Source organism: Neodiprion fabricii, chromosome 2 (assembly GCF_021155785.1).
Source record: "Neodiprion fabricii isolate iyNeoFabr1 chromosome 2, iyNeoFabr1.1, whole genome shotgun sequence".
NCBI classification, from domain to species: Eukaryota; Metazoa; Arthropoda; class Insecta; order Hymenoptera; family Diprionidae; genus Neodiprion; species Neodiprion fabricii.
Genome location: NC_060240.1, coordinates 39,385,973 through 39,413,965, shown reverse-complemented (window position 1 = coordinate 39,413,965; position 27,993 = coordinate 39,385,973). Strand labels below are relative to the sequence as shown.

The 27,993-nt window shown below is 42.5% G+C and overlaps 1 protein-coding gene across 7 annotated transcripts in view; it reads right to left on the bottom strand.

The window, feature by feature from the left end:
- LOC124175110 (papilin) overlaps positions 1–27,993 on the bottom strand; it is a 71,326-nt gene that overhangs the window by 7,261 nt on the left and 36,072 nt on the right. For 4 of the 7 annotated variants that reach the window (XM_046555013.1, XM_046555019.1, XM_046555017.1 and 1 more), the window contains exons 2-25: positions 19,186–19,246; positions 14,851–15,038; positions 14,458–14,518; positions 11,915–11,997; positions 11,294–11,444; positions 11,090–11,213; positions 10,932–11,012; positions 10,668–10,840; positions 10,411–10,546; positions 9,892–10,235; positions 9,637–9,816; positions 9,343–9,516; positions 9,023–9,214; positions 8,763–8,907; positions 8,576–8,697; positions 8,165–8,411; positions 7,937–8,092; positions 6,960–7,808; positions 4,495–6,831; positions 4,065–4,421; positions 3,800–3,976; positions 3,498–3,677; positions 1,725–1,898; positions 32–244 (exon numbers count right to left, since the gene is read on the bottom strand). In XM_046555013.1, the coding sequence (XP_046410969.1) occupies positions 32–244; positions 1,725–1,898; positions 3,498–3,677; positions 3,800–3,976; positions 4,065–4,421; positions 4,495–6,831; positions 6,960–7,808; positions 7,937–8,092; positions 8,165–8,411; positions 8,576–8,697; positions 8,763–8,907; positions 9,023–9,214; positions 9,343–9,516; positions 9,637–9,816; positions 9,892–10,235; positions 10,411–10,546; positions 10,668–10,840; positions 10,932–11,012; positions 11,090–11,213; positions 11,294–11,444; positions 11,915–11,997; positions 14,458–14,518; positions 14,851–15,038; positions 19,186–19,246 (6,905 nt within the window). Of the gene's footprint in view, positions 1–31; positions 245–785; positions 957–1,724; positions 1,899–3,497; positions 3,678–3,799; positions 3,977–4,064; positions 4,422–4,494; positions 6,832–6,959; positions 7,809–7,936; positions 8,093–8,164; positions 8,412–8,575; positions 8,698–8,762; positions 8,908–9,022; positions 9,215–9,342; positions 9,517–9,636; positions 9,817–9,891; positions 10,236–10,410; positions 10,547–10,667; positions 10,841–10,931; positions 11,013–11,089; positions 11,214–11,293; positions 11,445–11,914; positions 11,998–14,457; positions 14,519–14,850; positions 15,039–19,185; positions 19,247–27,993 lie in introns of all 7 variants that reach the window. The other 3 variants (XM_046555015.1, XM_046555016.1, XM_046555018.1) reach the window with 3 other exon arrangements.

Below are 27,993 nucleotides of genomic sequence, written 5' to 3'. Positions count from 1 at the left end.
GACGTAAAAGTCGACGTTTACTATCACCCACCTCTTCGGAATTCATCAACTGTAGGTGCGGGCATTAAAGATGAAGATTCGCATCTATGTATGCAATCATGTTCAGTTTCGAAATTATTTCCATTTCCACCGCAACCTCCGTAGTAAAATAGTCTGCAGTGTTTTTCGGTCGAGTCGTAATACCACCGTTGAGTGTAATTAAAGCACTCGCCGATTATTGCAGGCAGTAGACAAGAGTCTTGCTCTGTTACGTGAAATAAGTACAACTTAGAGTATTCTTAATATTCAGAGGTGCAATACGCGTCGGCAACCGAACGAGGAAGAACCAAACAAATAATACATAATGTGTAATGAACCTCACATAGTAGCTTCAAAGAATTGGGAAATGGTACTGAGTTCTCCCTCATGGGGCTGCCTAATATCTATTTGATGTTATTCAAAAAGTAGCACGAAAATGAAGAGTACAATGGCAATTAAACATTTCAGGTACATACATGGACTTGGTGCGTGAAATAAGAACAAATAAAAAAATTTATAAGTTCTTCAGAATAGTTGATAATACGAATGTGCTAATTATATGCGCTACTTATTCAACCCATGGAAGAGCTAATGCTTTGACAAAATTCTCTAATTCCATAAGCTTGTGAAATCTTAACAAATGCGAAATCGATGCCGTGAGATCATATACGATGTCAAGCTTACGTACGATCAATTACGTCACTCCACCGTCTCACAACATTGAACAATAATGACGAATACGAATGATTATGTAATCGAAATCTTACCAATCTTTACCGGACAGTCAGTATCACATGCATCTTTAGTTTCGTAGTTATTTTTATTTCCACCACAGCCAGTGTAATAGAAGGGCATGCAACGTTTCTCTGATTGGTCAAAGAACCATCGAGAGAGTTTTTCCGTACAGGTACCCTCTTTCCGTGGTAGCGAACAAGTACCTATCACCATATTAATAACCATGCAATGTTAGTGAAGTATTATCTCACACAATTAGATTTCAAGCTACTCAATTCCACCATTCACCAATTATATATACTTTTACATCAAACACATCCAAGGGAGATGTACTCGTTCGAGCAATGTCGAATGCGTTAATTTGTTTAACTAGCGAAAGAGCAGATTCAATGCCATGGTACACACAAAATTACGTACATGACTGAAATTCGTATAGTAAGGCTCTGTGCTGTCTTACGTATGAAGAATTAGTGGAGGCATTACGGGTACACGTGAAAAACATAAAAAATGGCCTAATGAGCTGACGACATCTAAAGCAAACATGACAAAATGGCATACACTGGCATAAGCAATTTATTTTTTACTGATTACTGAATGTTCAATATTAAATTTCTGGCCAAGTGCAAGGCAATGTATGATGTAAGCCATGAAAGTATTCTGCAGTGCTTTGTCAGTTATCAAATTCTCATTCTTGTACTTTTAATTCGATAGGACTCTGTGAATTCTTCACAATGGTACTAAGGATATTTGTAGTCAATTTAAAATCAAGTACAATATTTCACTAATGCAATAACGGGAGAAAAAACACTGGAAAATAGAAACATTCCATTTTTGTTACGCCCACGTGTTTTCGACAGACCAGCACCACTGAGCTCATATACAGTTACTCGTAGCTTTGGCAATGTTTCGATATGCTTGATTAGCGGCCGACACCAATTTTGACACGTGTATCTTTTTTTTCATGGCTATACCTCTATGGGGGCAGCGCTGCTCGCATGCAGCGTATGTTCGGAATTTATTGCCATTGCCTTTACAACCGCCGTAAACAAATTGCCTACAAGATTTATGGTTAGCATCGTAGTACCAGCGTAGCAAAGAGCCGGGACATGGCCCAGGCTCTTTCTCCAGGTTGCACACATCTCGTACTGAAAAGTTCAAGTTTTATTTTGTTTGAGTTTCTCATTATTGGTAGAATTGTCACCCGATCTGACAACATCCACATACCACTGACTTATTGATGTGAAGGGGCACAAGATATATACCTACGGGTTGTGTTCAATCGAACTTGATTCTAATAATTTTACTTCACTTGTTAGCTCGACCAAAATATTCCTTAACCAAGGTATGTTTTTCAATCGAGACCCAGGAGAAATTCAACTCTAACAAGTTGGCAACAATTTGGATTACACCATTGAATGGAAAAAAGACCAGAAACATGCCATTATTTGTTGAAAGGTTTTTAAAAAAGTGAAACCTAGCCATGAAGCTTATCATCAAATCACATCGTGAAGCCGATTGTTTCCATGTAAAAATTGACTTCTGTTAATGCTGGACTGAAACTGATAGTACAGGCAATAGGGAATTTTTTCCTGCACTAAATTACAGGAGTTATTTTTTTTTAATAAATAGGTTCAGTGTGACGTACTGAATGTAAATTCACAAAATCCTTACAAATTTTAAGGGCGGAGTGCCGCCATTTTGGGAAAAACCGTTTCGGCCTATATCTCCGTAAACGTGCACTCTAGGCCAAAAATGATAATGACCTTTATTGTAGATGATGATATTTTCTATCTGTTTTGTTTCATAATTTTTTTTGTATTACTAACTATTTGTAAGTTGTTACTTATACGACTGCCAAAATTCATTTATTTACTTTTTGATGAATATCTCCCCGAATAATTGTTTAAAAAACGAAATACTAATAATCTAACTTTTAAATCCACAAATTTCCTACAACTTTTACCTGAAACTTATTGTCTTCAAATAAATATTTATGAAGTTATAACGCTTTCTATCATGCACTATCGGGTGGAAGGTTAATAAAAACGCGGGATGCATAGAATAATGATGAAAATTCTTCAAATATGTGCAAAAAATATTGATGAGGTGACAAATGGCAATAAATAATTTGCTTTCTCAACTGCAAAACAAACAGCAACTACCTGATGGAATTTTTTTCAAATTTATATTATATTTTGGCAGTCGTTTAAGTTGTTAATAGTTAGTGATGCAAAAAAAGTTATTAAACAAAAAAGATAGGAAATATCATTATCTACAATAAAGGTCATTATCATTTTGGGCCTAAAGTGCACGGTTACGGAGATATCGGCCGAAACGGTTTTTCTCAAAATGGCGGCATTTCCGCCCTTAAATTTTGTAAGGATTTTGTGAACTTACATTCAGTACGTCATACTGAACCTATTTATGAAAAAAATAACTCCTGTAATTTAGTGCATTATGGACAAGAGTAACGGGTCCCCTATTGCCTGTACTATGAACTGCCTGACGCGACGTACCGTGGTGCCTATTTATGGCAGGATTTGATTGTAAGCGCAGACACAACTATGAGTCGACTGAAGACTCCCGTTTATCCGTTATCTAACCTACACGTATAGCCGTAAGGCCAGTCTTACAATTAGCAACTTATCAACCTCATGCACTTTTTTCTGACGGTCTATCCTTTCACGCACACTATTTCTTTCAGCATTTCTTTCTCATTTATAGTTCAGATTTGAATTACTTACCGCGACCAAGTCTAGGTGTTACACACTGCTGCTTGCAGGAGATTTCCGTTTGGAAGTTATTTTCATTACCTCTGCAGCCACCATAATTGAATTCTTCGCAGCTACTGCTTTCTGCGTTGAAATACCATCTGGTGAAATTACCTTCGCATGGCCCTGGTTCGTTGGGTTGCTCACAACGATCTGAAAACCACGATTTTATTTTATTCAATGCCATGTAATTTTCATCGAATAAAAAATTATACTCCGTTTGAGAAAACGGATATTATTTTACATTAGAAACACTCCAGTCGCGTGGCACTCACCATCATTATCAGGAAGAACGCAAAGTTCTTCACAGTCTTCTTTAGATTTGAACTTGTTGGCATTTCCAAGACATCCTCCGTAGACAAATTGGGCGCACTGTTTTCTATCAGTATCATAATACCATGTTGGATAATATCCGTCACACGGCCCAACGATCTTGGGCAGGAAGCAGACATCTTGCAAAGACAGGGGAAATTTATTAGATCATACAATTTGTAAGAATTGGATAGGAACATGATTTACGTTCAAATACTCAAGACTCACCACGCCCTTTGGGCTCAACACAGGTGTTTTTGCATTCCTGCTGAATGTGGAAACGATTCTCATTCCCTTCGCAGCCACCGTACCAGAATTTTTGACACATTCCGTTGGAAACGTTATAGTACCATTTCACAGACCATTTCATACAAGGACCCTTATCCTCGTTCAAAGTACAAATAGCAGCGGGAGATAATAGGACTCTGTGACATCCTTCAAAGTTTTCTCCTTGTGCTTCTTCGATACCGTCTGGGCAGCAGCCATACTTGGATACGTCGCAAGTGCAGCCGGCATAATTCGGACCCTTGGCTGGTGTGAGACCGTCAGAACAGCAGTTGAATTTGGTATTTTCACACCCACAACCTACCATTGATAGAAATATTTAAGTAATAAACAATTAAAAATAAAAGTAATTTGAAATCTAGCGTAATAATACCTTGTTTGAGAGGTCCCTTAGCAACAGAAATTCCATCGGGACAGCATCCAAATTGATAAGTATGGCAAGGACATCCTTCAAAGTCTGGTCCATGTGCGACATTCAGACGGTCAGGGCAACACCCATGAGGTGCGTACTCGCATCCACACCCTTCGTTGTTTGATCCAAGCGCAGTTGTCGTATTGTCAGGGCAGCATCCGTAGTTTGAATTTTGACAACCACAGCCATTGAAATTAGGTCCTTTAGCATTTTGAATATTATCAGGGCAGCATCCATAGAGCGTGGTCAAGCAACAGCCTTCCATGTTCGGGCCATGGGCCGGCGTCAATCCATCGACACAACAACCAAATTTGCTATTCTGACAAGCCGTGGGGCAACATTTGTAATCAGATGAAGTACAGTTTTCGGCATTAATGATATTACACCCTTCACAGTTTTCGCCAGTTGCACTTGTTTCGTTGTTGGGACAGCAACCAAACTTTGACCCTTCGCAACTCTTAGCAATTTCGGTAGTGGTAGTAGGTGTATAAGTGGTCTGCTCATCGGTGACTTCACTCGTAATTTCGGTAGTAGTTTCTTTCGCTGGTGTGGTAATAGTAGAGGTTGTTTCTCCTTCTTCACAACCTTCACCATCTGGACCAGATGCTGGTTCAATTCCGTTTGGACAGCAACCGTATGTTGTAGTATTGCAGCAGCCGAAATTATCCTCACCGGCAGCTGCCGTCTTACCATCGAGACAGCAGCCGAATTCTGTTCCGTTGCATGGTATTTCGCAGCCCTCATAGTCATTTCCTTCCGCTGGGGTAACTTTATCTGGGCAACAGCCAAAGAGTGTATCACTACAGTGTGAATCGGGGCAGCCTTCGTTATTCTTTCCGGTGGCAGGTGATACGCCGTCAGGACAACATCCGTATTTTGTTTCGTTGCACGTTTTGGGAATAAAACAACCTCGTCCGAACGGTCCTGTAGCAGGTTTAACACCGTCATAGCAACAGCCAAATGGTGACGTTTTGCAAGTCTTCGGTTTTTTCGGCTTGCATTTACGTTGCCTTCGTAACGTTTGATCGGTGTGTCCGATAACTGTGAAAATCTCAGTAATGTGCGACTGCTCAGTGGTATCCAGATCATAATCTGTTTCAGTGACACCTGACTCAGTAGTATCACTTGTAATATCACTCTCCGTTGTGATGTCAATTTCATCTGAGACTGTTGTTCCTGAATACGTGATTGTGACATCAGACTCTGTCGTTGTAACAGTTCCCGTAGATTGTTTGGAAGTTTCAGTACTTCCGGTAACTGTACCGTCGGTGATCGATGTTATACCAAATTCAGTGGATTGACTCATTGTAGTAGATGATGCAGATACAGTTCCACCTGAGCCTGACGAAAGTGTTGCCTCGGAACTGGGTGAAACACTTGTGTCAGGTGTAGATGATTCTAAAGTTTCTGAACCAGATGATAGCGACGTGTCTGGGATAGACGATTCGGTTGTTTCCGAACCAGACAACTCTGTTGTCTGAAAACTAGATGATACGGGTGTACTTGAACTCAAGGGTTCCGTTGACTCTGAACTAGACGATTCTGTAGTGTCTGAACTGGATAATACTGTTGTTTCTGAGCTAGTTAGCGCTGTTGAGATTATACTGGTTGACATTGTTGTATTTGTACCAAACGTTTCTTTTATATCTGAATCAGATACTGACGTTTCTGAGCTGGTCGATACTATTGTACTAGCTGATGTTATGTCTGTGCTAGATGTTTTTATCGTATCTGAATCGGTGGAGACTACTGTTTGTGAACTAGTAGACGCCTTTATGGTTGTATCAGATGTCACAGTTGTACCTGCACTAGACACTACCGTTGCATCAGTGCTGGTTTTGTCAGAACTCGACGTCAGTGTTATATTTGATCCAAATGATTCCATTGTTCCTGCACTGGTTGATTCTGTTGCATTTGTGCTAGACTCTTCTGATGTATCTAAATCAGACGTTACAGTCGTTTCTGAAACGGTTCGATTTGTTATGCCTGCATCAGATGACGTTGACGCTCCTGGGGTCGACAACGAACTCATTTCCGAACCAGATGGTTCTAAGGTTGTAGACGGTTTGATTTCATCGGAACTAGAAACAACTGTAGAATCAGAAGCTTCGGTCGTTTCTACAGTTGATGAAGAATCGGAAGCCCTTCTACCAGGGCTAGAACTTGAAATACCGGCTGATAGTGTGGTAGACTCAGGCAAAGTCGATTTTTCGGTGGTTACTGGTGGCTTGGTAACGTCAGGTGGCACTACCTCGAAGGGCACATCCTCTGGTTTAAGCTTTTTGGGTTTAGTGGTCACTGAAACAGAGAAATTTGGATTAATAATAACAACAAAAAATCATAAAATTATTATAGTTTAGCCTCATGGTCACAGTAGTGCCAAACAAGAACTTCGGAATCGAAATTTATGTCATATTAAATATTACCTGGCGATTTCGACGTACCAGATGCTTTAGTTGATATTGTTTGTTCTGTTGACTCCGTTGATACAACTTTGTCCAATTCTGCGGAGGCCTTTGTATCTAGACTGATTGCTTCAGATGTTCCAGTAGTATCTGAAGTAGATGCCACTGACGTTTCAGAGCTGGTTGACACTGTTGAAACAGTACCAGCTGACATTGTTGAACGTGTGCCAGATGATTCGATCGTGCCTGACTCAGAAGATGCTTTTGTTTCCGTACCGGCAGAGCCGATTGTGGTTAAATCAGATGAAGCTGTTGCTTCTGAGCTAGAGACGGTTGTTGTATCAATGCTGGTTTTACCGGAAGTCAGTGAATCTGTTGTACTAGACACTACCGTTGCATCAGTGCTGGTTTTGTCAGAACTCGACGTCAGTGTTATATTTGATCCAAATGATTCCATTGTTCCTGCACTGGTTGATTCTGTTGCATTTGTGCTAGACTCTTCTGATGTATCTAAATCAGACGATACAGTCGTTTCAGAAACGGTTCGATTTGTTATGCCTGCATCAGATGACGTTGACGCTTCTGGGGTCGACAACGAACTCATTTCCGAACCAGATGGTTCTAAGGTTGTAGACGGTTTGATTTCATCGGAACTAGAAACAACTGTAGAATCAGAAGCTTCGGTTGTTTCTACAGTTGATGAAGAATCGGAAGCCCTTCTACCAGGGCTAGAACTTGAAATACCGGCTGATAGTGTGGTAGACTCAGGCAAAGTCGATTTTTCGGTGGTTACTGGTGGCTTGGTAACGTCAGGTGGCACTACCTCGAAGGGCACATCCTCTGGTTTAAGCTTTTTGGGTTTAGTGGTCACTGAAACAGAGAAATTTGGATTAATAATAACAACAAAAAATCATAAAATTATTATAGTTTAGCCTCATGGTCACAGTAGTGCCAAATAAGAACTTCGGACTCGAAATTTATGTCATATTAAATATTACTTGGCGATTTCGATGTAACAGATGCTTTAGTTGATATTGTTTGTTCTGTTGACCCCGTTGATACAACTTTGTCCAATTCTGTGGAGGCCTTTGTATCTAGATTGATTGTTTCAGATGTTCCGGACGATTCTGAACTGGTGTCTGAAGTCGACGTTCCTGAGGTAATAATTGATGTGATTTTACCAGATTCTGTAACTGTAGATTTAGAAGCGTGGGTCGGATATTTACCAAGTGAACTATACATATTGGTAGTTTCAGTTCTATAGTCAAGATTGGAGGTCGTAGAACTGTTCCCGTCATCAGTGAAACTGGATGAGAATCCGGAACCACTTCCTTCTTCGTAAAAGTAGTCATTATGCTCAATTATATCGCCGAGCGGGCCTGGTATTGGGGGTAGTGCATTAGAATCATCGCTCATCATCATATCCTCTAAGCCACTTCCTGACGACTCTATTTCGTCATTGTTCCTAGACTGCTGATTGCAAAAGTATCAGATTTATTATTTTGAGGTACGTACATGTATCAGATTTGAGTTGGAAATTATAAAAAATAATAATCAATATTAGCGAGAAAATATTTATCACTAATATAAATGAATTTATTCTGTAATACTCTATTTTTCTAGGTCGATCTTTGTACCTGAATGCCAAGATCCTGGTTAACAGAAATGAATTCATCGTCTTCATAATCCTCACATTCTTCGTCTTCTTCGACATCCGTTGGTGCATTGGGTTTTCCTCGTTCTTCTGGTATAACTTCATCTGAAAATGAATAAAAGGGCACGTTGAACTGTTTATATAAACCCCGAGATTCTATCGGTCATTACCTTGCTCGCACGCCTTCTCATTGCAATTGTCGCTGGCGAGCATAAACTCATCTTCACGACAATTATCCTTAGACGGAACCACTTTATTATCCTTCATGCATATTACCTTTCTAGTCTTGTCACCACCGCCGCATGGCTTGGAACACTGAAACGAAATGTTTTCCTTGCAAATCTTAAGTGTATATAATTGCAGACAAGTCTTCAATAACATTTCGAGTAGATGTTTCCAAGCTTGCTCTTATAATCATAACGCTGCTCACCTCACTCCAGGGACCCGAGAACCATTCACCCTTGCACTCTTTCACCTCAGCAGTGCACTCTTGAGTGTCATTATACCTTGTACTTGGATCACATTTTTCATCTTCAACCTTTGTTACGCAACTCAGTTCAGGGTCTGATGTAGCACAAAATACTTTGCGAGTTGCGATTCCAGTGCCACATTCTACAGAGCACTAAAATCAGTGTATCATTAGTATAAGGAACCACTAATCATATATTTTAAACAAGAACTCTCTGAAGTTCACCGTATTTTGGAAATTCTAAACATAATCTCACAAACAACACAAACTATTGCACGTACCTCGCTCCACTGCGTTGCATACCATTGGTAATTGCACTTTTCTTGAGCCGAACAACTCCTGACTAATTCAGGCTTCGTTTCAGGGTTACACTTTTCATTAGGATATATTTTATCGTCCAATGAGACACAGCTTACAGTTCTAGTCTCTTGAGTAAGACCGCATTTATTGTCACACTGAAAACAGGAAATGCAATCAGTCAGTTCACGAATTTTTCACACAATCACGCACAAGTGTATTCTCAGTTTATGTTTCGTCTCTCTAGAGGAATACCTCTATTATATACATCAACTTACACCGCTCCATTTGGATACAACCCAATCAATCCCAGCACAAGGTCTCAATTCGCAATCCTTCTCACTCTCCGGACGCTCTTCCGGACAGGCGGAATCAGGTAGGACGATTATTTTTCCGTCTACTTTTTTGTAGCAAGTTATTTTACGCCTCTCCTTTCCTTGGCCACAGAGGCGATCGCACTGTAATAAAAAAAAAGTATTGTATATACGCATTGAATACGTCAACACTCGTTAAGATGAATATTTCTCACTCACAGGTTTCCATGGGCCTTTGTGCCACTGCGGACATGGAACATCCTTGTTACATTCCTGTATCTCAATGCCCTTAGGTCCGATTATTTTCAAACAACGAGTGTCATCCACAAGCGATGGAATACCTCCGGAAATGAGTTGCTCGCACTTTATCTCTCGCGTCTGTTCTCCTCCAAGTCCACAGGCTTTACTACATGGACCCCAATCCCCGATCACCCATTCAGGTGGACACGCCTCTTCGCCGCATGATACGTTGCTGACTGGTTCAAGTTGCTGATCGCATAGATTGGCGTCCACTTCCTCGTTATCACCACGTCTGACACATTTGACCAGCCTCGACTGGAATCCTGAATAACACAATTTCGCTAGTTTCATTGAATTCGATTATTACAATAGCGTGAGATTCCACTATTTCAGCGTTAGACACGAGAACACACTACTCGATGCCTTTCGTTATAAAAAACTTGGTTACATAAGCGCGTGTACGAAGGAAAATTAATAGAGTATAAAAAAAAGACATACCTCCGCCACAAGTACTACTGCAATCGGAAAACTCTTCTTCGACCCAAGTGTAACTCTCAGCGTCTGAAGAGTTCGAGAGTCTTTTCGATATGCTGTACTCGTAATCAACGCCGACGTTTTTGCCTTGTTTAAGCAACTGTAAAAATGTTTCGATTAATCTTTATTCACAGTAATACTGAATCGTTTTGTTTAAGAGAGCTGGAAAAATGATAAACAAGAAAAATACATCCAATCACCCTGAGAGTGAAAATATTTACCACAATGTAAATTGTCTGGTTCGTTGGTCCCAGCGCGGTGACCATATCCGCAGTCATAATTTCCGTAGGTCTTCTCTCATATCGAAAAACGGTGCCAGCAAACTTAAAGCTTCGGGGAAAATCTATTGTCCTATTTCCATTCAGATAATAATGACCCGTCGAGTTCCTAATGGCTATAAAATTGCGGAACGATTGATCACATAGAATCTTTTAAACGGTAAGAAATTTTCCTTTTAGATGACGTAATAAAAGAAAGCAACATACCCAAGTAGTTGTTTGACGGACGTAGCTCGCTGATAGCAATATTCGTTGCACCGGCGGGTATCAGTAAGATATCGTTGTACCCTGGAGGTAATCAAAGGCAATGTTGATGCAAATCCACCTCTATTGACGAGGTAAATAGGAAAGCAATAGATACGTACCAATTTTCATATTGTCATTATCGACTACTCCGTGAAACGTATCACAGGCCGAATTGTCTCCACCGCATTCCCGGCATCTGTCTTCCTTAGCACCACTGCCGAGCATCATGTCGCATCCCACAGGCTGTTAACGAGTACACGAAAGTTGAATATTATCGCCAAGGTAACACAAAAACGAGTTTTCATCGTCACCATTAAGCTCACCATGCATTTACCCTCGACACAAACGTCGTTCTGACCAGAGACGCAGGGTGTACCATCTGTGACCTTGAATTTGAGACGGTAGTAAAATCTCTCGCGACGCGGTTTACAGTTCAACTCGCATTTGTTAGACGCTCCAGTGTAAGGAACCCACCTAAAATAATTTAACAGCATTGATCAGTTATTCTTCCAGAGTAGGATTCTTTTTCAATTATAAAATTGATATTCAACAGCGTGTTCTTTCGTGTAACAATATTTATTAACTCTTTAGAAACGTATTCAGGAAATGACTCGGCGTTTCACGACCATCGCGATCGTTCCTCGAGATGATAGCTTGTACACGGAACTATTTAGTTTGCTTTGAGGCGCAGAGTTTAGGGGTGGTTCGCTTGACTAAGAAGGTTATTCTAATGTACCAGTCAGTCTCAGGTGATTCTGAGTTAGGAAATTTATGGCTGGTGATGACAAAAGAGTATCTTTTAGAGCCAAAGGCAGTACGAACGAGTAAATCAGTTTAGTATGTTCCAGGTTCCCATGGAAGTGAATTTTTACTGCATATTTCAGTTGAAATCAAATAAAGATAACTGTTGAAAGGGATTGAAATCGAAATGAGATGAAACTTACTCGTACAAGACACCGTTAACTGGCGTTTTGTCGTACGCTGCACATTGTTCCGCCCTGAAGTCGTTAGCTGGCTCTGGACAATCCTGGAATAGCAATGTATTTTGGAATAAAAATTTTCGCAAGTTTCAACTTGCCGTCATCGTTACCAAATTTTTTCCCACAAATACAAACCAGCCGAAAGGTTTCTCGTCAATTTAGTGCTCAAGATACATTACGAACAGAATTCAGGGCTGCTCATATTTACAACGTACGTGATAAGTAGAAGTCTTCATTCCTCGAAGGTGTATCGTGAATATCATATAAATGAGAATAGAATTTATCCACCGTTAATACGATCTTATGAATGATTTCATGACCATTGATCATGTTGAATGACGTAACGTTCGAAGGTTTCATATCTACAATCTATACATACATAGGCATAATAAATATACGCTTAACCTTATCTCCTGTGAATCGAACGTAGCCGAACCATCTTGTGCTTCGAGCTCCCGACCGTTATGTCGTTACGTGTAAAACTACTCGTGGGAATTTTAGACGTAATCGCATTGTAACAGGATAAATTACGACGAAAGCGATGGGACGCCTGGCAAAATATTCCGTATATGCTCGATACTCCGGGGCACTTGACTCCATAACGCCGAGTACCCAAGGATATGGAAAGCGCTGCAGTGCAAGTTAATAATCTTGTACTGTACCAAACCGCATACGGAGATTCACCAGTCGTCAGTTTCGCCTCCGATGTTTGACAATTTCGTGGAGAACCGAGGAAAGCGCGCTCGGTGTTGTACCACCGAATAGAAATCAGTTTTACAGGCCGTTGCTATATCGCCTAGAGACAAGTTAATCTCAAGAAGCATCACACCCACGCCCACCACGTCCCGCACACCCTCGACGCCTAGAATCTGGTCTGAAGGACCACAGGGACCAGTTTTAACACGCCCAGCAACCCCCGTTTCTAGATTCGAGATATAGGTACCGAACTACGACCGAGTAACTTACCTATTCTCATTTCACGCCGTGATGCTACATTTATTATACCGTCTCCGCCCATCCCTAACCATTCCATCCTTTAGGACTCTTGTTGTCCCCCTCGAGTTAGGAATGAACGAGTAACATTCTTTCGGAGGAAAGGCTTGAAAGGCGCCTCGATCGCGCGTTTTGATGATTTATGTTTGTGTATAATCGAGGCTTGAGGAAATTCAAAGATAGATGAGCAATTGATTTCCGGGAAACGGTACATGTATCTCATCTAATGACTGTTAGTTTTGCCGAAGGTACAACATTTTTTAACACTAGAATGAGAAATTAGATACATTTTCATGGCTTTCAATTCTGACGTTGATTATTTCCACCCCAAGCTTTGTTTCTTTAACAAATACACACTTAATGCCGTGTACCGAAGAGTATAAACTTCAACTCGATTTCAGAGTATAACGAAGAAAACCGCTTGCTGCACCTCGTACGTAAAAAAAGTGGTTCCTTCTGCTCTTGCCTCCTGCACTTTCAACTCTGTACAAGGAATCCGAAATCAACAGGTGGTCTTTTCAAGTATAACCAGAGCTATTAAAATCGATCTCGACTGCGCAGGTAGGACCTTGAAGCGGCCCTGAGTCCAGAGTCGTTATTGTGCATAGCTCTGGGGTAAATGGAACGAGTGGCATGGAACGGTAGAAGTCACGAGTCAAGTTATTCGTTCCAGTACCCATGATAGAGTCTACCGTATATTCTACTGTGAGAATTATAATAACCAGCGTATGGCGTTGCGAATTAGCTCCTCAGATTTGTCACAATGATACCATAATACGAACGGCGATGGGTGAGCGCGGTTATTCATGATTCAATTAATTTACCAGTACAGTGTGATACTCTGGCAGGAACATTAGCACGGTCCGTAACTTGGGCACAACATATACAATCGGCAATTGAACCTCGGAAGAATGCGCACGCGAGATAGGTGCTGATCAAGTGCTATTGAACTTGCAATCTACACCGTGTACTTTTTTCGACTCATAGCTTAGGAGGTGTACGCGATCCAGGCAGAGATCACGATCGGGATTCGCGCGGGCATGCCTGCCTCTTGGTTCTCGCCGAGGTCGTGTACTTCAACTGCACGGACACCATCGAGCAATGGGTGCGTGTTTGTACCTGCGGTCACCGAGCATGGACGGAGTGTTGGAAACCGATGCATAACTCACTACTGATAAATCTATGCTCTGTGACCTCTCCGAGCCCGAATACCATGACTATCTGTACCCCATCGAGTTGGTAAAGTGTGAGATATACACCACGTGCTGATCAATTTGTTCATCGCGCTTGATTATGATCGACTGTAATCACCGAGTTCGATGGTCGTTCTTTGATTTGGACGTTTGTCGTCGCCGTCGCGCGTCTCGGTCCACGTTACCAAAGCTTGACACCGACTATTTACAGACGCTTTGCCACGTGTCGATTGTTCGTCGTTGATCTAAATTCAGTTAGAATCGATAGATTCAATTTCTATCCGGCTGGCTCACGGTGGGACTTTATTTTCATGTACTTACCCGAATGTTGCAGGAGAAGAACCTTTTCTTTGCCCCTGTACACCTCTTCGTCCCGTCTGGACTGAAATTCAAAGAAATGCAATCAGTTTGAGTCGAGATATCGATTTCGAATAAATATAAAAATAGATTGAAAAAAGCTAGGGCTCGATGGGCAGTTGTTGCTTATATCCACTGGACGCTGATGATGGTCTCTCGTATCAAAGCCAACCTTTTACGGTTATGGACTGTCCAATATATCACGTCAGTGGTATAACTACGCCTCGAGAAGGCGTATGATGAATTGATAGGTGGCGATGATTATATTCGGTTCAGTGGACGGAAAATTGCTCAAGGTTCGACAAGCGTGTTCCGTCGAAGGAAGATGTTACTACCAAGTAACAAGGTACAACTCACTCTACGTCGTTACAGCGTCTCGTTTGGTAGGCAACTCCTCCACCGCAGGAACGTGAACAGGAGCTTGGTGTAGACCACGAACCCCAGGTGCCCGTCTCCTGCTCGTCGGTGTCCAAGACGAAGTGCGGCGGCAGGTAGCTTTCGCCATGCTGTCTTCTGTGCCTGTCGTGTCTCAATTTTATGTGGTGCTGGAGAAATGAATTCAAAATAGTCATTACAGGAGTTTAGTAGCGATAGAAGCGATAGCCACGACAAATCACGGAATCCGAATCATCTGCTTCGTTTCTCACATTCGGTTGGCTGAAAATTCCTTTTGTTGTGAACGCAATGTCGCAGTTTGTCACATCTTTAAACAATAATCAATCCTGCATCTCGATTACGAGGATTTCCGATTCCACTAGAACAGGTATAGCAGTAGGTATGTAATTTCATGGAATTGAAAAAAACACGTACTTGTGATGTTTTATCTGAGTTGTGATGCGAAGTTCAAAGCACCGTTTCAGGGGTCAAGCTCCGACAAAACTAAGCTCTCGTTTGAAGCCGGAATCACTTGGCCGGTGAAAATGTTTACGAAAATGGTTCCGACTCTTGAAATTTTCGGAAGAGCATTATTACCGTGGCCTTAATTACCTGCAGACCTGGGTGAAAATTGCATCGCAAAGCAATTGCTGGACGCAAATTCGAGTCGTCTACTGCAGGAGCTGGATGTATAAGGTGGTAAACGTCTTAGAACTAATTTCACACCGAGCACAGCCACTTCCGCACCGGTTCTGTATAAGTAGTTGTGAAGCCGCCCCCCAAAGTGGGAAGGTAACTCGTATAACGTGCAACGGAAAACCCAAGTTTAGCTGGCGGTTGTCCAGGACAGTTTTAATTCACGGTTTGTAAAACCGTGCAGCATCAGCCGTGAGTTCTAGCGACATTATTTTCACCGTAACAGCGGAACCGACGCTTGCAGGGAAGAGGAACAGTAAATTACCCCAGAGGCGGGGCTTAATAGACTCGAGGGTAAAATAACGGGCTGTGGCGTGTTTCTCCATTTCCGATAAATAAATTTCATCAGAGCAATAGTCAATTAGCTAAGGCTCCTCATCTGGGATGAAGGGACTTTATACATCAAGCGTGGGATACCCGCTAGTTGAACAAGGCGTGTTACACGGTCAAAAAGACGCATTTCCGTGGAATAAAATCGCGCTAAGTTTACAGAAGCGAACGTTCCTGTAAAGCTCATTCAGGCATTACTGCAACGACAAATTTGCATACGAGCTGAATGACACATATATACGTGTTATCACCTACGTCTCAATAGCACGAATTCTATTTCACATTGGCATACAGTATCAGGACCACGTTCGATAATTGAATTAAATTGAAGCCCGCTGACATCGGTGCAAAAAGAGACTCGTAAGCGTGCCGAGATAAAAATCAACCGCATGATGTTACCGACATACGTTTCAATCCTCGGGTAATTAATTAGCGTGATAATTCGTGATTTCTGCCAACAACGCAGTCCCCGAAGTTTTTTGGTCCCCACTGACGTCTCATTATTCGAGGCCACGCGTTTGTACGTTCGAACCGACGCCGCACGCGTTTAATTCTAACGTCGCGTGACGCCGACTTGCGGGTACTTTTACTTGCTGTTCGTGCACCGTTCCTTGGTTCTTTGACCGTTTTTCTTACACAAATTCAATATCCGGGTTACAGAGTCACGCCAGACGAGGTCGTATACCTTAAGCGTATTTGCCCACCTTTGATACGGTTTAAAATGCCTTTAAAATCCTTAGTCAGATCCTTACGCATTGAAACGGTTGTCCGCTTTTGTAATAAATAGTCAAAATTGTCTAGGGTTAGGCTTTTTATTTACTGGTTTTACTTAAGCGCGACTTATAGTCGGCTCGTAAAATTTAATGGATTTGAGTTTGACAGGTTTCTAGTACGGTGAAAAAATGTGTGTTGTTATTTTCCTTTTAGTCGAAATAACGATAAGGGATTTCTCAATATTTAATGCTGGTTCGAATCTCAATTCACCACTAAATTATTTTAAAAATTCTTACCGTATTTGATGCATATTTTTGATGCATTCAAATTTTAGGTTGCAGATATATTGCCGCACGTTTTGTCTGTGTTTTCAATCCGATTTCATCTGGAGAATGTCAAATCTGTCTAAATGCACGTGGTGATTTTTACGCGAAAATAATTACGTTGAAAGTATAAAAAAAATCACTTTTTTACCGAAGTTTGTATCTCTTTCTTTTCAAATACGAAGATCGCTAACAACGAGTTGACTTTATTGAAACAAATTGGTATTAGGTGAGGGAAATTTGCATACGTATAAAAATATCGTTAAGTTAACATCCTGAACCCGTCGACGCTTCGAGTACCCGAATAAATGATATGTATCACGCACACGAATGCTTATTGTTTATATACGGGCAGCAAAATCATCAATGAAAAGTAGGCCAATCTATCTAGCAGTAATATTTAAGGATCGCCAGCAGTCTTGCCTTGTTGGTTAAGTAAGTCATAAATCAATTAAGACCCTAAATTCCTTTCGCGAGATAAATAAAAAAAAAAAAAAAACACCATTAATGATAATAATAATTATAAAAAAAGTATTTCAACGCTTGCAGCCTGCGGTGGCGGCTCGAAGTCGCCACAGTCACTTCCATAAAGCATATCTCCGAAATTAGAGCTACACAGTTCTCACATCACTCAGCAATCACACGAGTTTGCAACAGCAAATCAACTAATTACCTTAAACGGTGACTAACAATATAATCACCGCGGGCCGACTTACCCCGATCTGAAGTCATGGCAGCTGGTCAAAGAACTGTAACACCATCCGCTCACGACCTTATTCATAAGCGCCAGTGCGTACAGCTATTTTTAAACCAGACGGTCAGACTGCAAGTGAATTCATTTTTCCTCATTTTTTTTTTCCATCTTTCATCTGCGCATAACGCATTGCAGTACATCAAAGCAGACATGAGGAATTAAATATTTTTTAAATCAAGAAACCGGCATTTGGTTTTGACGAAAAAGAAAACCAATCCAGCTATAACTTTTTTTGTGTGGTTCAACTTCCTCAATTTATAGAATTCACTCGTGAATTGCAAAGATGCAAATTAGAAATCACGGCGCTGCAATGTAAGGATGCAACCCGAAGGCTGCGGGGCAATGATCTCGGACTGAACCGCACGACGATTCGCACAATCGATCCTCAGCTCCTACAAGATATTCCGATTCCAACATGCGATACTTAGCTATTACTTGCCACACTTCTGTAGAATCACGTACTCGAAATAAGTTTTCGAAAATATAATAAATGCAACTAAAATTAAATAAAAATAAATGGCTATTTTTACAAAAAAACTTGATCATTTTTTAAATCCAAAAAAAAATTTACTGTCCTTTACTTAAGGAAAGAAAGGCTTGGGAGGTCTACACCCTTAGGTGGCAAGTAAGGGTTAATCTTTACATACAGCGACAAGGTGCACGAACCGGCTCTGAAACACGATTATCATATCAGTCGCGAGGAAAGTGAATTGGACAGATAATCAGTCAATTGATCAACGTAAGATTGCAAACACGCTGCTTATCGAGACAGAGTGGGTACTTAGCGTGTGTCTGTGTTGAGTGAAAATTCTGCGCGAAAGCTCGTGACATCGAAAATGCTTGGGAAATGATCTGTTGCTACCTGGAACGGTGAGTAATCCCGAGTTGATCACAGTTCGAATCAGGAGATGTACACTATATTGCGTGGATGATCGTGGTGGCTGTCGAGGTGGGCAAGGTTCAAGGACTCCGAAGCTGCAGGTACCTACGTACGTATCCTAAGAACTCGATCAACACCGGTAACTCGATCTTTATTCTCGAGCCGTTTCTTGCTGCGGTTGAAGCTTCGCAGGACTAGCTTGGCCGACGTTTTCACGGAGGTTTGTGCCAGCCAAGGTGACACTTGGACGGTGAGACATCGAAGCGCGTCGCCTTAATTGCTGCTCGGCATTCCAGCTCCAGCAGAAATGAGAAACTATGGAAAGAACACGAATAGCGACGGAGAATGACAGTCACAATTTTGCAGTCAAAACCGGAGCCTATGACCAGGGATGCGATGACGCAAGAGCCGCGGGGGTGAAGTTAATGCTCCTGCAAGGACGAAGCTGCCTTCGTCAAGGACGCGAGGTTGGGTGTCCAAGTGTCCGCGTCTGGCCTTAACACCGTCTCTGATCCTGTCCCAGGACTTCGGAAAGAGATTCCGCGAATTCCGTGACAACGGCTGTTCGCTCCTACCATTACTGGCGATAATCGAATCCGTAAGATGTTCAAGATACTTACGTGTCTGGCTGGCGCATGCGGGATGTGTGAAGCTAGTATAAATATTAGAAGCACCAACGACCTGAAACAGAAAAAGAAGACCAGAGTCGATTATCGTCTTCGAAAGCTGTGGCGACACTCAGACTTTGAGCAAGGCTGTAGACTACATCGCGCGTGTGTATTTACCAAACGGTAGATTATTCAAAACACTTTGATCCGTCAAGTGCAGGAGAGTGTGTGCAGTGTGAATAAATTTCGTGTCTTTGAACCGAGTCAATACAGATTGCGCAACTTCCGTGCTCTCACTTATAAGCGCAGCCGGTTTACCTTGATCAGGAAATTTATTACACGTGCAATGTTTGCTCATGAATAAGGAGAAAAAGAAGATGTAAAGCCGCCGAGTCCAAATCGTTCTCCACACTGTTCGCCATGTGTTTTTAAACCTCTCTCGGACCGTTGTACCTCCTCGTCTGGTAAGGATAGCATTGACCCGCGTTCAGGTATCAATCTGACTCGTTAAGGCAAGACGTGTTCGAGTTCCACTTTCAAGTCGTTCTACGGGTTGTTACGTCAGCGTGGGCAGACAGTTACGCACGGTCGCTTACATCGCGAAGTAAGAAAAGAGAGAGGGAGAGACAGAGGAAGAGCGAATGTTCTTGCCCGAAGAAAGCGAATCGGGGAGAGTAGAACGCGATACGAAACGTCATTGGGTCACCGAAGAGCGACCCGAAGCCGGCTTCCCACGCCAGAAGACTTGAAGCCGATCGAAAAGTGGTTCCAAACACGTTACTGGCACACCTACTTGATTACAGTTTCTGGCCGGAAGTGCAGATCGGCTAGTAATGGACGCCGCTAATTGAGGAGTGATTTCTAGTGACAGCTCGTAACAACATCGCACGGATTGAGGTGCCTGAATGGAGTTGCCGTCCATTGCCACTTGTTAATTCTTACCCGGAACGGAATGCGTGGAAGAAAGGCGTGGGCGCCTGGACCGCCAGGAACACCTTTCTTATCCATATGATCAGAGCCTAATCCCGAAGACCGAAAGGATCGAGAGCCGATCAAGCCTTCGGGAAACCCGAGCCGTCGACCTCTAATCGTGTAATCTAATCGTGGGCCGTGATTTTCGGGTTCTGAACAGTGCTTGAGCCGAGCCCTCAGAACTCTGAATAAAGTCTTCGATTACCCGGCTCCTCGAGCGTGACGATGGTTGTTCTTTGCAGAAAGAAAACATCTGTTTGCCTTTAGTCAGCAGCTTTATACTCGCGTAAACTGGTGATGGAGAGATAGACGCAGCAGCATCCTTGATTCATATCATCGCCCAATCGGTGTGGGGGAAAAGCGAAGAGAGACGAAGACGCAAAGTGGTTATTGGAATGCGTTGGGTCATTGCTCGTCTACAATTTTTCATAGGGTTTATTAATGGTTATCAGAAACTCACGTGAGGTGCGTGAATACTCTGTGGCAGATGTTTTCCGATGTCGCAACAGTCCTGCGTGTTCACCGTCAACTTATCTGGTAATTTCGACGCCCATTCCTTTCAGTTCCTTGACTTGAAAGACCGGGAAACATAAGCGAGGTAGGAAAAGCTTCGGCACATCTGGCCCGTTCTGAAACTGCGCCTCGAGCAAAATGGACAGGATAAGACTTCCATTTTTTTCTTCGCCGTAGACTCGGGATTAACGAAATATTTCCAGTAATATTTCAGGGAGTTTGGATATCCGTGAAAAATACTCAGTCAATTACTATTAAAGACTCTAAAGGGGCGAAACTTTTCCATCGGTTTCCTATGCGTCCGTTATCCTGCGCTCCTGATCAACGACATCTCGCTAGGAATTCCTGGCTCGGATTATATTATATTATATCATTCTGGAAGTTAGATAACTTGTGGTGGTATTTCTTTCCGTTGTCGCGAGCTCTCCCGCAATGAATTACGTTTTTACGACTAATTTCTTGCGCTTAATGAAGTGCAAAAAGACCAGATGCGACCTGCGACTGGCCAGATGTTCGGTGCAGTTGCAAGTTAGACACGTAAGGAAGAATCGAGGGCGATTGAAATGCGGATTTTGACTACGCCGCGTTATAACTATGCTATTGTGTAAGATTACGAAGCGAGGCAAATGAGCAAAAAAAATTAGAACCAGTTCAAAACCACCAAAGATTAATCACACGGAAGGTTTAAATTGTAAGATCGTTTTTATTACAAATTGCAATTCAAATTTTGCTCGGATTTATTTTTATCTCGCAGTAGAGACGTTGTTTCATTCATTTTCTCCGTCATTAGCGCAAATAACAATGCTGGAGATTTTTTAAACATTTTTTCCTCTCTTCCAATGTTTTCATTCGTCATCGAAGTGACGACACGCGATTTATCCACAATTCTGTCTGCCGGAATCGTCACAAATGACGCGTCGTGGTAACGAGCCTCTTCAAGTGCCTGTGCGTCGAAACGAGTTTCAAGTGCTGCAAACGGTACACTGACTCGCTTCGAGTATTCCTAACCATACAATTACCTCGCACGAAGCGCCCAGCGCACATCGAGTGCAGGATATAAGAGTATTGCGGCATAATCAACGATTAATTATATTATTACAATTGGAAAGAAATGACAGCGACGCCGCAATCGTTCGCTGAACAAGTTGTCCAATGACTAATTATCTCTGTAGCACCGTCCGGACGGTTTAATCAAGAACTACTTCGGACGGGTGCACATTAGACCCGATTACAGGGCGCTCGTTTAAACGACCGAATTTGTTCGTATCCTTTTTTCATTCCCTTTCAACTATGCGCATACAAGTCTTCTTCACCAAGGGAACAAGCGTGACTCAACCTTAGGAATGATGAAGGCACGGTCATGTTCTGATAATGATGTTCCGGAGGAACTAATTTTCGTTATTTCTTTCATAATGACGAGATCAAATATCGACCGACGCGATTATACCATGAACTCAGTTCAATGTGTCTATTAATTATCGAGGAACGATGTCAAGTGCATGGAATTAATTAACAATGGTCCGTTGCTTCCCTCAAAAATGATAAGTCATCCACGGTTGTAAATCGAGAATAACCGAACGGAGCACGTTAACCTTTGCTTCGGTAACTAATTACATGACAATTATTTATGGCAGTTCAGGAATCGAGCGTTTTTCATTCGCAGGCCGCAGTTTAAGATTACGCGGGATAAGCTACTCCAGGCATGTAACAATGGGGGGTGTAGGGCGATAGAGCGAACGTCGTTAACGGGTTACATTACGCCGTAACTCTAATCACTGGAATCTTGATTGATTCTGGCACCAATCGAGGCCGGCCTGCGCGAGCTTGGACACAATCCGATGACGGTTCGTATCACGTATGTACATAAGCGTGCATCACGTTCAAGCATTACCTAGATACGTATCGCAATGCACTTGCTGGCTGAGCTATACAGCCAAGCTTACAACGCCTCGGGCAGCTTTGCAGTAGTCAATTGTATCTGATTGCGCCCGACAAACTATAAGCTTCTACCGAGACCCCTAACCAAGGGTAATGCAGGCTCGATAACAGTCGATTCCCTCGCATTGGATTTTTATTAATATTAACGTTTGAATATTAATAACAGCTATTGTGCTTCCGCAGATTCTACATCTCCCCATTAATCCGTGATGCACCCTCATCCCTGGAATGAGATTCTTCCAAATGGTTTACCGCTGTTGAAGGATAAACAAAGGGAGTGAAACAATAATGCAGTCGATTAAATGCGACCGAAGTGACAGAGTCGAAGTTTTATGCAATTTGATCGACTTCTCTCGCACTCTCTTTTTTATATTTCGATGTTGAGCTGAGATGGGAAAAAGTGTAGACCGTATGCCTATGGAGAGAGAAATGTATCTGGAATCAGATATATGCTGGAATCATACATATTCAACGGACGATTGTCGTTCGGTTTGAGTATCACACCGTTTTCGATTAGCTGATTAATTAATCAATCGATTACCAATTCTCACATCACGTATACTGCGGTACTTGAGTAATTAACCCTTAATCACGTGTATAGTTACGAATAAGTTAGGAATGATCGAACTGCAGAATATTTGTTAGCTTGCAGCGATTTCTCAATCGGGGAAGTACGCTGTGAAAAAGTAATTAAAATTGAAATTAAAAGAGAAATAATTACGCGAGCGTAGAAGGTTCATAATATATGGGATGGTGAAATCATCTGGGCAGGCCAAAAGCGGTAATATGTAGGATATAAATCTGAATCTACGAAAATCACTTGCTGGCAGTAAATCACAGTTTTCTTCAGCCTTTTTCGTTGCTCTTCCCTTGTAATTTCATCTCTCTCTCTCTCTCTCTCTCTCTCTCTCTCTCTCTTTCTTCCTCCTCCTTCTGCTTTTCCTCGTCTCTTCTTTTTTCCCTTTGGCATCCTGCACTACACTTTGGGCCCCGTGGGAAGGGCAAGAATTTTTCACGATGCCCAACAACGTCGTAACCAGCCATCAGAACTTCCTCAGACAAATCTGTGCCCTCCAGTCGTTGATTAACCCTGTCAAGGATACATGTATTCACGGTATAATCTAAGACTCGGCGTAACTCGAAAATTTGATCCAGAAATCTTCAATTTCCTTGCACGCGAGTAAAATCGTACGATTGCGGTACGACACTTGTTATGATAATTAAACATGCAGAGGTAAGAAGCCATTATCGCAACACGAAGCTGTAGAGCATTATACGCGTCATACGGTCTGGAACGAATGTAGGTACTTACAATGCCACGTGTTCAATGAACGCGAGTCGTGACACGAACTTCGAAGGAACGTCCCGTGGGAATACAAAAATAATCGAAAGTGAAGTGAATTCCCGTAGGAAGCTCGTTGCGTGAGCATGTAAGGCATGGGTAAAAATAGTTCCTTCAAAGTTTCACACTTTCTTCGCCTCACTCACGTTACTTATATTATACACCTCACGCACAGCTGTTACTTTGGCCGTTTTTAATCCGGGTATCGGAGGATGAAGAAAGGTCCGAGAAACCACTTTAAGCGGCCTTCAACTACCAACCGGTAATAACTCAAGCTGTAGGTACATAAACGGGCCCCGTTCATTTCTGGAGATCACCGCAATTGACCTTATCACGTGATAACATGTGAACATCCCTGCAGATCGATGACCAGATAATGTTACTTCTTTCGTTCTGCCTCCCATCACTTTGCTCATTTTTCGACAGTATCTCTTCATTTCAAGCCATGTCGAACTGTCTGGGAATGTACACATTTTTTCTTTTTTTTTTTTTCTTTTACATAAACTTTGCCAAAGTCACGATGCTCATCATTTTTCGGAAACTCTGTGAAGCTTGAATCCAAAAATTCAGGGTTCCTGTACAATTAGAAGCCCTGCAATACATCTGGCGCTTCTCATCTGGAATGTGAGGTGCTTCTCATGGGCTGAGGACAGACCCAAGCAGATCTTCCATTAAGTTATGCGAAACCATTATCTAGAACTGTAAACAGAGAGAGTATCGGCAAGGTCGCAAGGATAAAAAACAGGAGAGGAAGGTGATCCTCGAACGCAATTAGTGCCAGCGATGGCTATTAAACTAAAAATAATCAATGCGTCGATTACACGACTCGATTGAATCGGTAAAAATTAATTGTTTATTTCGTATTTTTTTCAAACTGTGCACTTGAAACCAAAATTTCGTAAACTTTAGTATGTAGTCTTAATAACGGTCAAGTTTTTTCATTATATCTAAATTTATTCAAAATACTTTTCAATTTCAGGTGAGAGTATTCATTTATCTTTCACTTATTACACCAAATAGGTAATTAGTAAGTGAGACAATGATAATAATTCATACTTCAATCACATAAATTGGTAAAGTAAAAAACAAAAACCGATTCTGAGGAAAAATAATCGATTGTACTCGATTAATCGGGAAAAAATAATGGATTTAATCGAATATCGACTGGTTTTGGTCATTATTAATTGGCGCAAGTTTCTTTTTGTCTTAGCCAGATCCAATTTCCAGATTGGCGATGCGTGCTGATCAATTGAGGCACGATATTAGTCGTCTATTTACCGAAGACCTTCACGGATCGAAAGATTGCAGGCTCGTCTTCGTTGCGGGTTTTAAATTGGCTGGAAGAGTGAGGAAGGCACGAGGCTATTTGCTTAGAAAATACGGACTCCATGGCCGAAGATCGGTACAAAAATAAAGCAGCCTGTTCTCCAGTTCGCGTATCAGGCATCGTGATTGCGGGCTATCGCCATGCAGTAACTTTAATCACTTCATTACAGATTTCTCGTTCATTATCCCCGTTAAGCAGCAGCCCCAAGGCCCCGAGTCCTCTCGTAAAAGTGTCTGAACTCAGGCCCGATTCGCTGCATTACGAATCTGCGAATCTCCGCGAGCTTGCGCTGTTAGGACCTTCAACATTCCGGATATCCCCTCGTCTCAGCTGACGTCTTAAACGGGGAAGTGAGTTGAGTTGTCCGGGGTCGTGCAGCCGAGTATGAACCCGCATCTTAGGGTCTATTCATCGATTTCAAAGCGTATTAATTAGGTTCGTCACACAGCCGTGGTTGCGACACGCACCTTAATTAACGCCATTATTCCTTAAGCCGTTTGAATCGTCGACGAAAGCCGGCGGAAGGAGATAGTCGGACACAGAATACGTCGACAAGGACGTCACTCGGGGCCTCGGCAGGGGGTAATAATCAACGACTAGGTGGGCCTACTCGAATAGCATAATTGTTTCGTTTCAACGAGAAAACATATTAACGACACGTGCTGCGGCGCTATGCGGTTGTCCGATGCACGTATCTTTACAAGGACTCGCTTTATGAAGGGGCATCCGGTATACGTTCGTACATTGACGCGGTACGACGTCGGACGTATAAGGTTCATGTTCGAGGTGAGAGTCCGTTGCTAATCGAAAGAAATTGCTTTTAAATACAGGGCGAAGAAATTGGCATTACCTTTAAGCGAGTTTTGTGGTCCTTCGGATAACGGTCCCTTCCGAGTCGCGAAAATCTGCCTGAGCTTCCTTTTCGCTTCGGACCGTTAAGATTGAGTATGTAAATCTCTGGGTCAGGTTGACGATGATTTTGTAACACAAAGCTTTCGTTCACACGCGGCATCTTGTGGTGAATTTAATCATTGCCATGCGATGCTAAGGTTGCTAATTGAACGCTATTCCAGACGTAAACAATCACGAGATGATTTTTTCCACGTCGACTTTATACAGGGCAGCTACCGCCTCTTGTTCTCTCTTAAAAAATCGTATGTACATACTTAGAGAGCGTTGATTAAACGTTGACGGTTTGATTCATCGCGTGACTGTACATGTGCGCATGTATATTTCCCTGTACTTCCGAGACCTATAATTCCAAGTAGAGTGGGTTGTATAATTGCGCAATTGAAATCTGATTATACAGTGGACGAAACGATGTCCGACGTCGGCAACGATTTAAAACGACACGTGAACATAAAGCAATCATGTCACGGCGACAATTGCAGCACCATACGGTGAAAAAAGACATTCACAATTGTACAGTGCGCACGAGGAAGACACTCTCAACGGGTAATTGCGACACGACTCGCCGAGCGTGACATAGCCGAACGTGTTCCGGTGATTGACCATGCCGCAGGGCCGAGGATGATCACTTTGTGGTCAATGATCGTGGAGCCCGGCGTCAAAAGCTGCACGCCGCCGAGCGAAAAAGACGCTTCGTCAACTGGTAAAACAACGCGCGAACCGGCGTTGACACACGCTGATTCAATCATCATCGAGCCTTTCGCCCGAAGTCCTTCAGGAGACACAAAAGCGCCAAGCTCGGCACCAACTAAGCCAAGCAAGCCAAGCAAGCCAAGTAAGCCAAGTAAGTGCCCAAGGCACTTCAGGATCTGTTACGCTACTCCAGACTATACGGGGTTGGAGTGGTAATGACAGATGGCAGGGGTGAGATGGATTCTCACCCTCCGTGGATGACACCGACGACTCATTGTCACTCCGATGCGCTCGTCTAATTGTAAGTTGTCTGCGGATCAAGGATATGCACACCGGTGAACAATCCGAGATCCTCCTCTCCGATAATTATCTACGACGCGACGGGAGAATTTCTTCCTAACCCGCTGTTTCCTCACTTCGAGGATTCGGCCACTCGATGAGACGATCGCTTGAGCCTCGAAAACCGAATAAAAATTTTCGATCCAGTTCGCGACGAGACGCGGCCAGCCCAATGAATTAGTCTCGGACGATTCAAAGAGCCCGCCGACGTTTTTGCGAGTACCCCGAACGGTGCTGGGACTAGTCATCTCTTACTCTCTTTCTATTTTCCCGAATCCAGCCGGATTCCTACGCCGCTTGTCGTCTCTCGTATCTCGTTTCAGCGCATCCCTTGTATGCACTGTTCGCTTTTTGGATATTCAAGATGCGGCCGCGACAGAATTAAGCTGCAGGTATACGAAAGCAGAGAACCGAAGATCGATCGACCGCACATAATCAACATCGGACCGATGCTGTTACGATGATTTGACTTCGTCCAGGGAGCAGAAGTTTGCGCTTCAATTTCGCCAGTTTCTTCATGATTTTTGAAACTCGAGGGCAGGACTGCACTGCAGTCGGTCGTAAAGACTCCCTTGAGTAACTACCAAAAAGAGAAGCTCTCTGAATTTTTGCAATCTTCTCTTACACGATAATATTCCACAAGCCGAGAGACCCAGAAGACGAAGAAGAGGCGGAGAAGGAGAAGGCGCGACTCAACTTGGAGTAATGAATTGCCGGCGAGATGATAGCGTGTCGGGGAAGGAGCGAGGGGTGAGAAGCCGAGAGAAAGAGAGACTTTAAAAAGGAA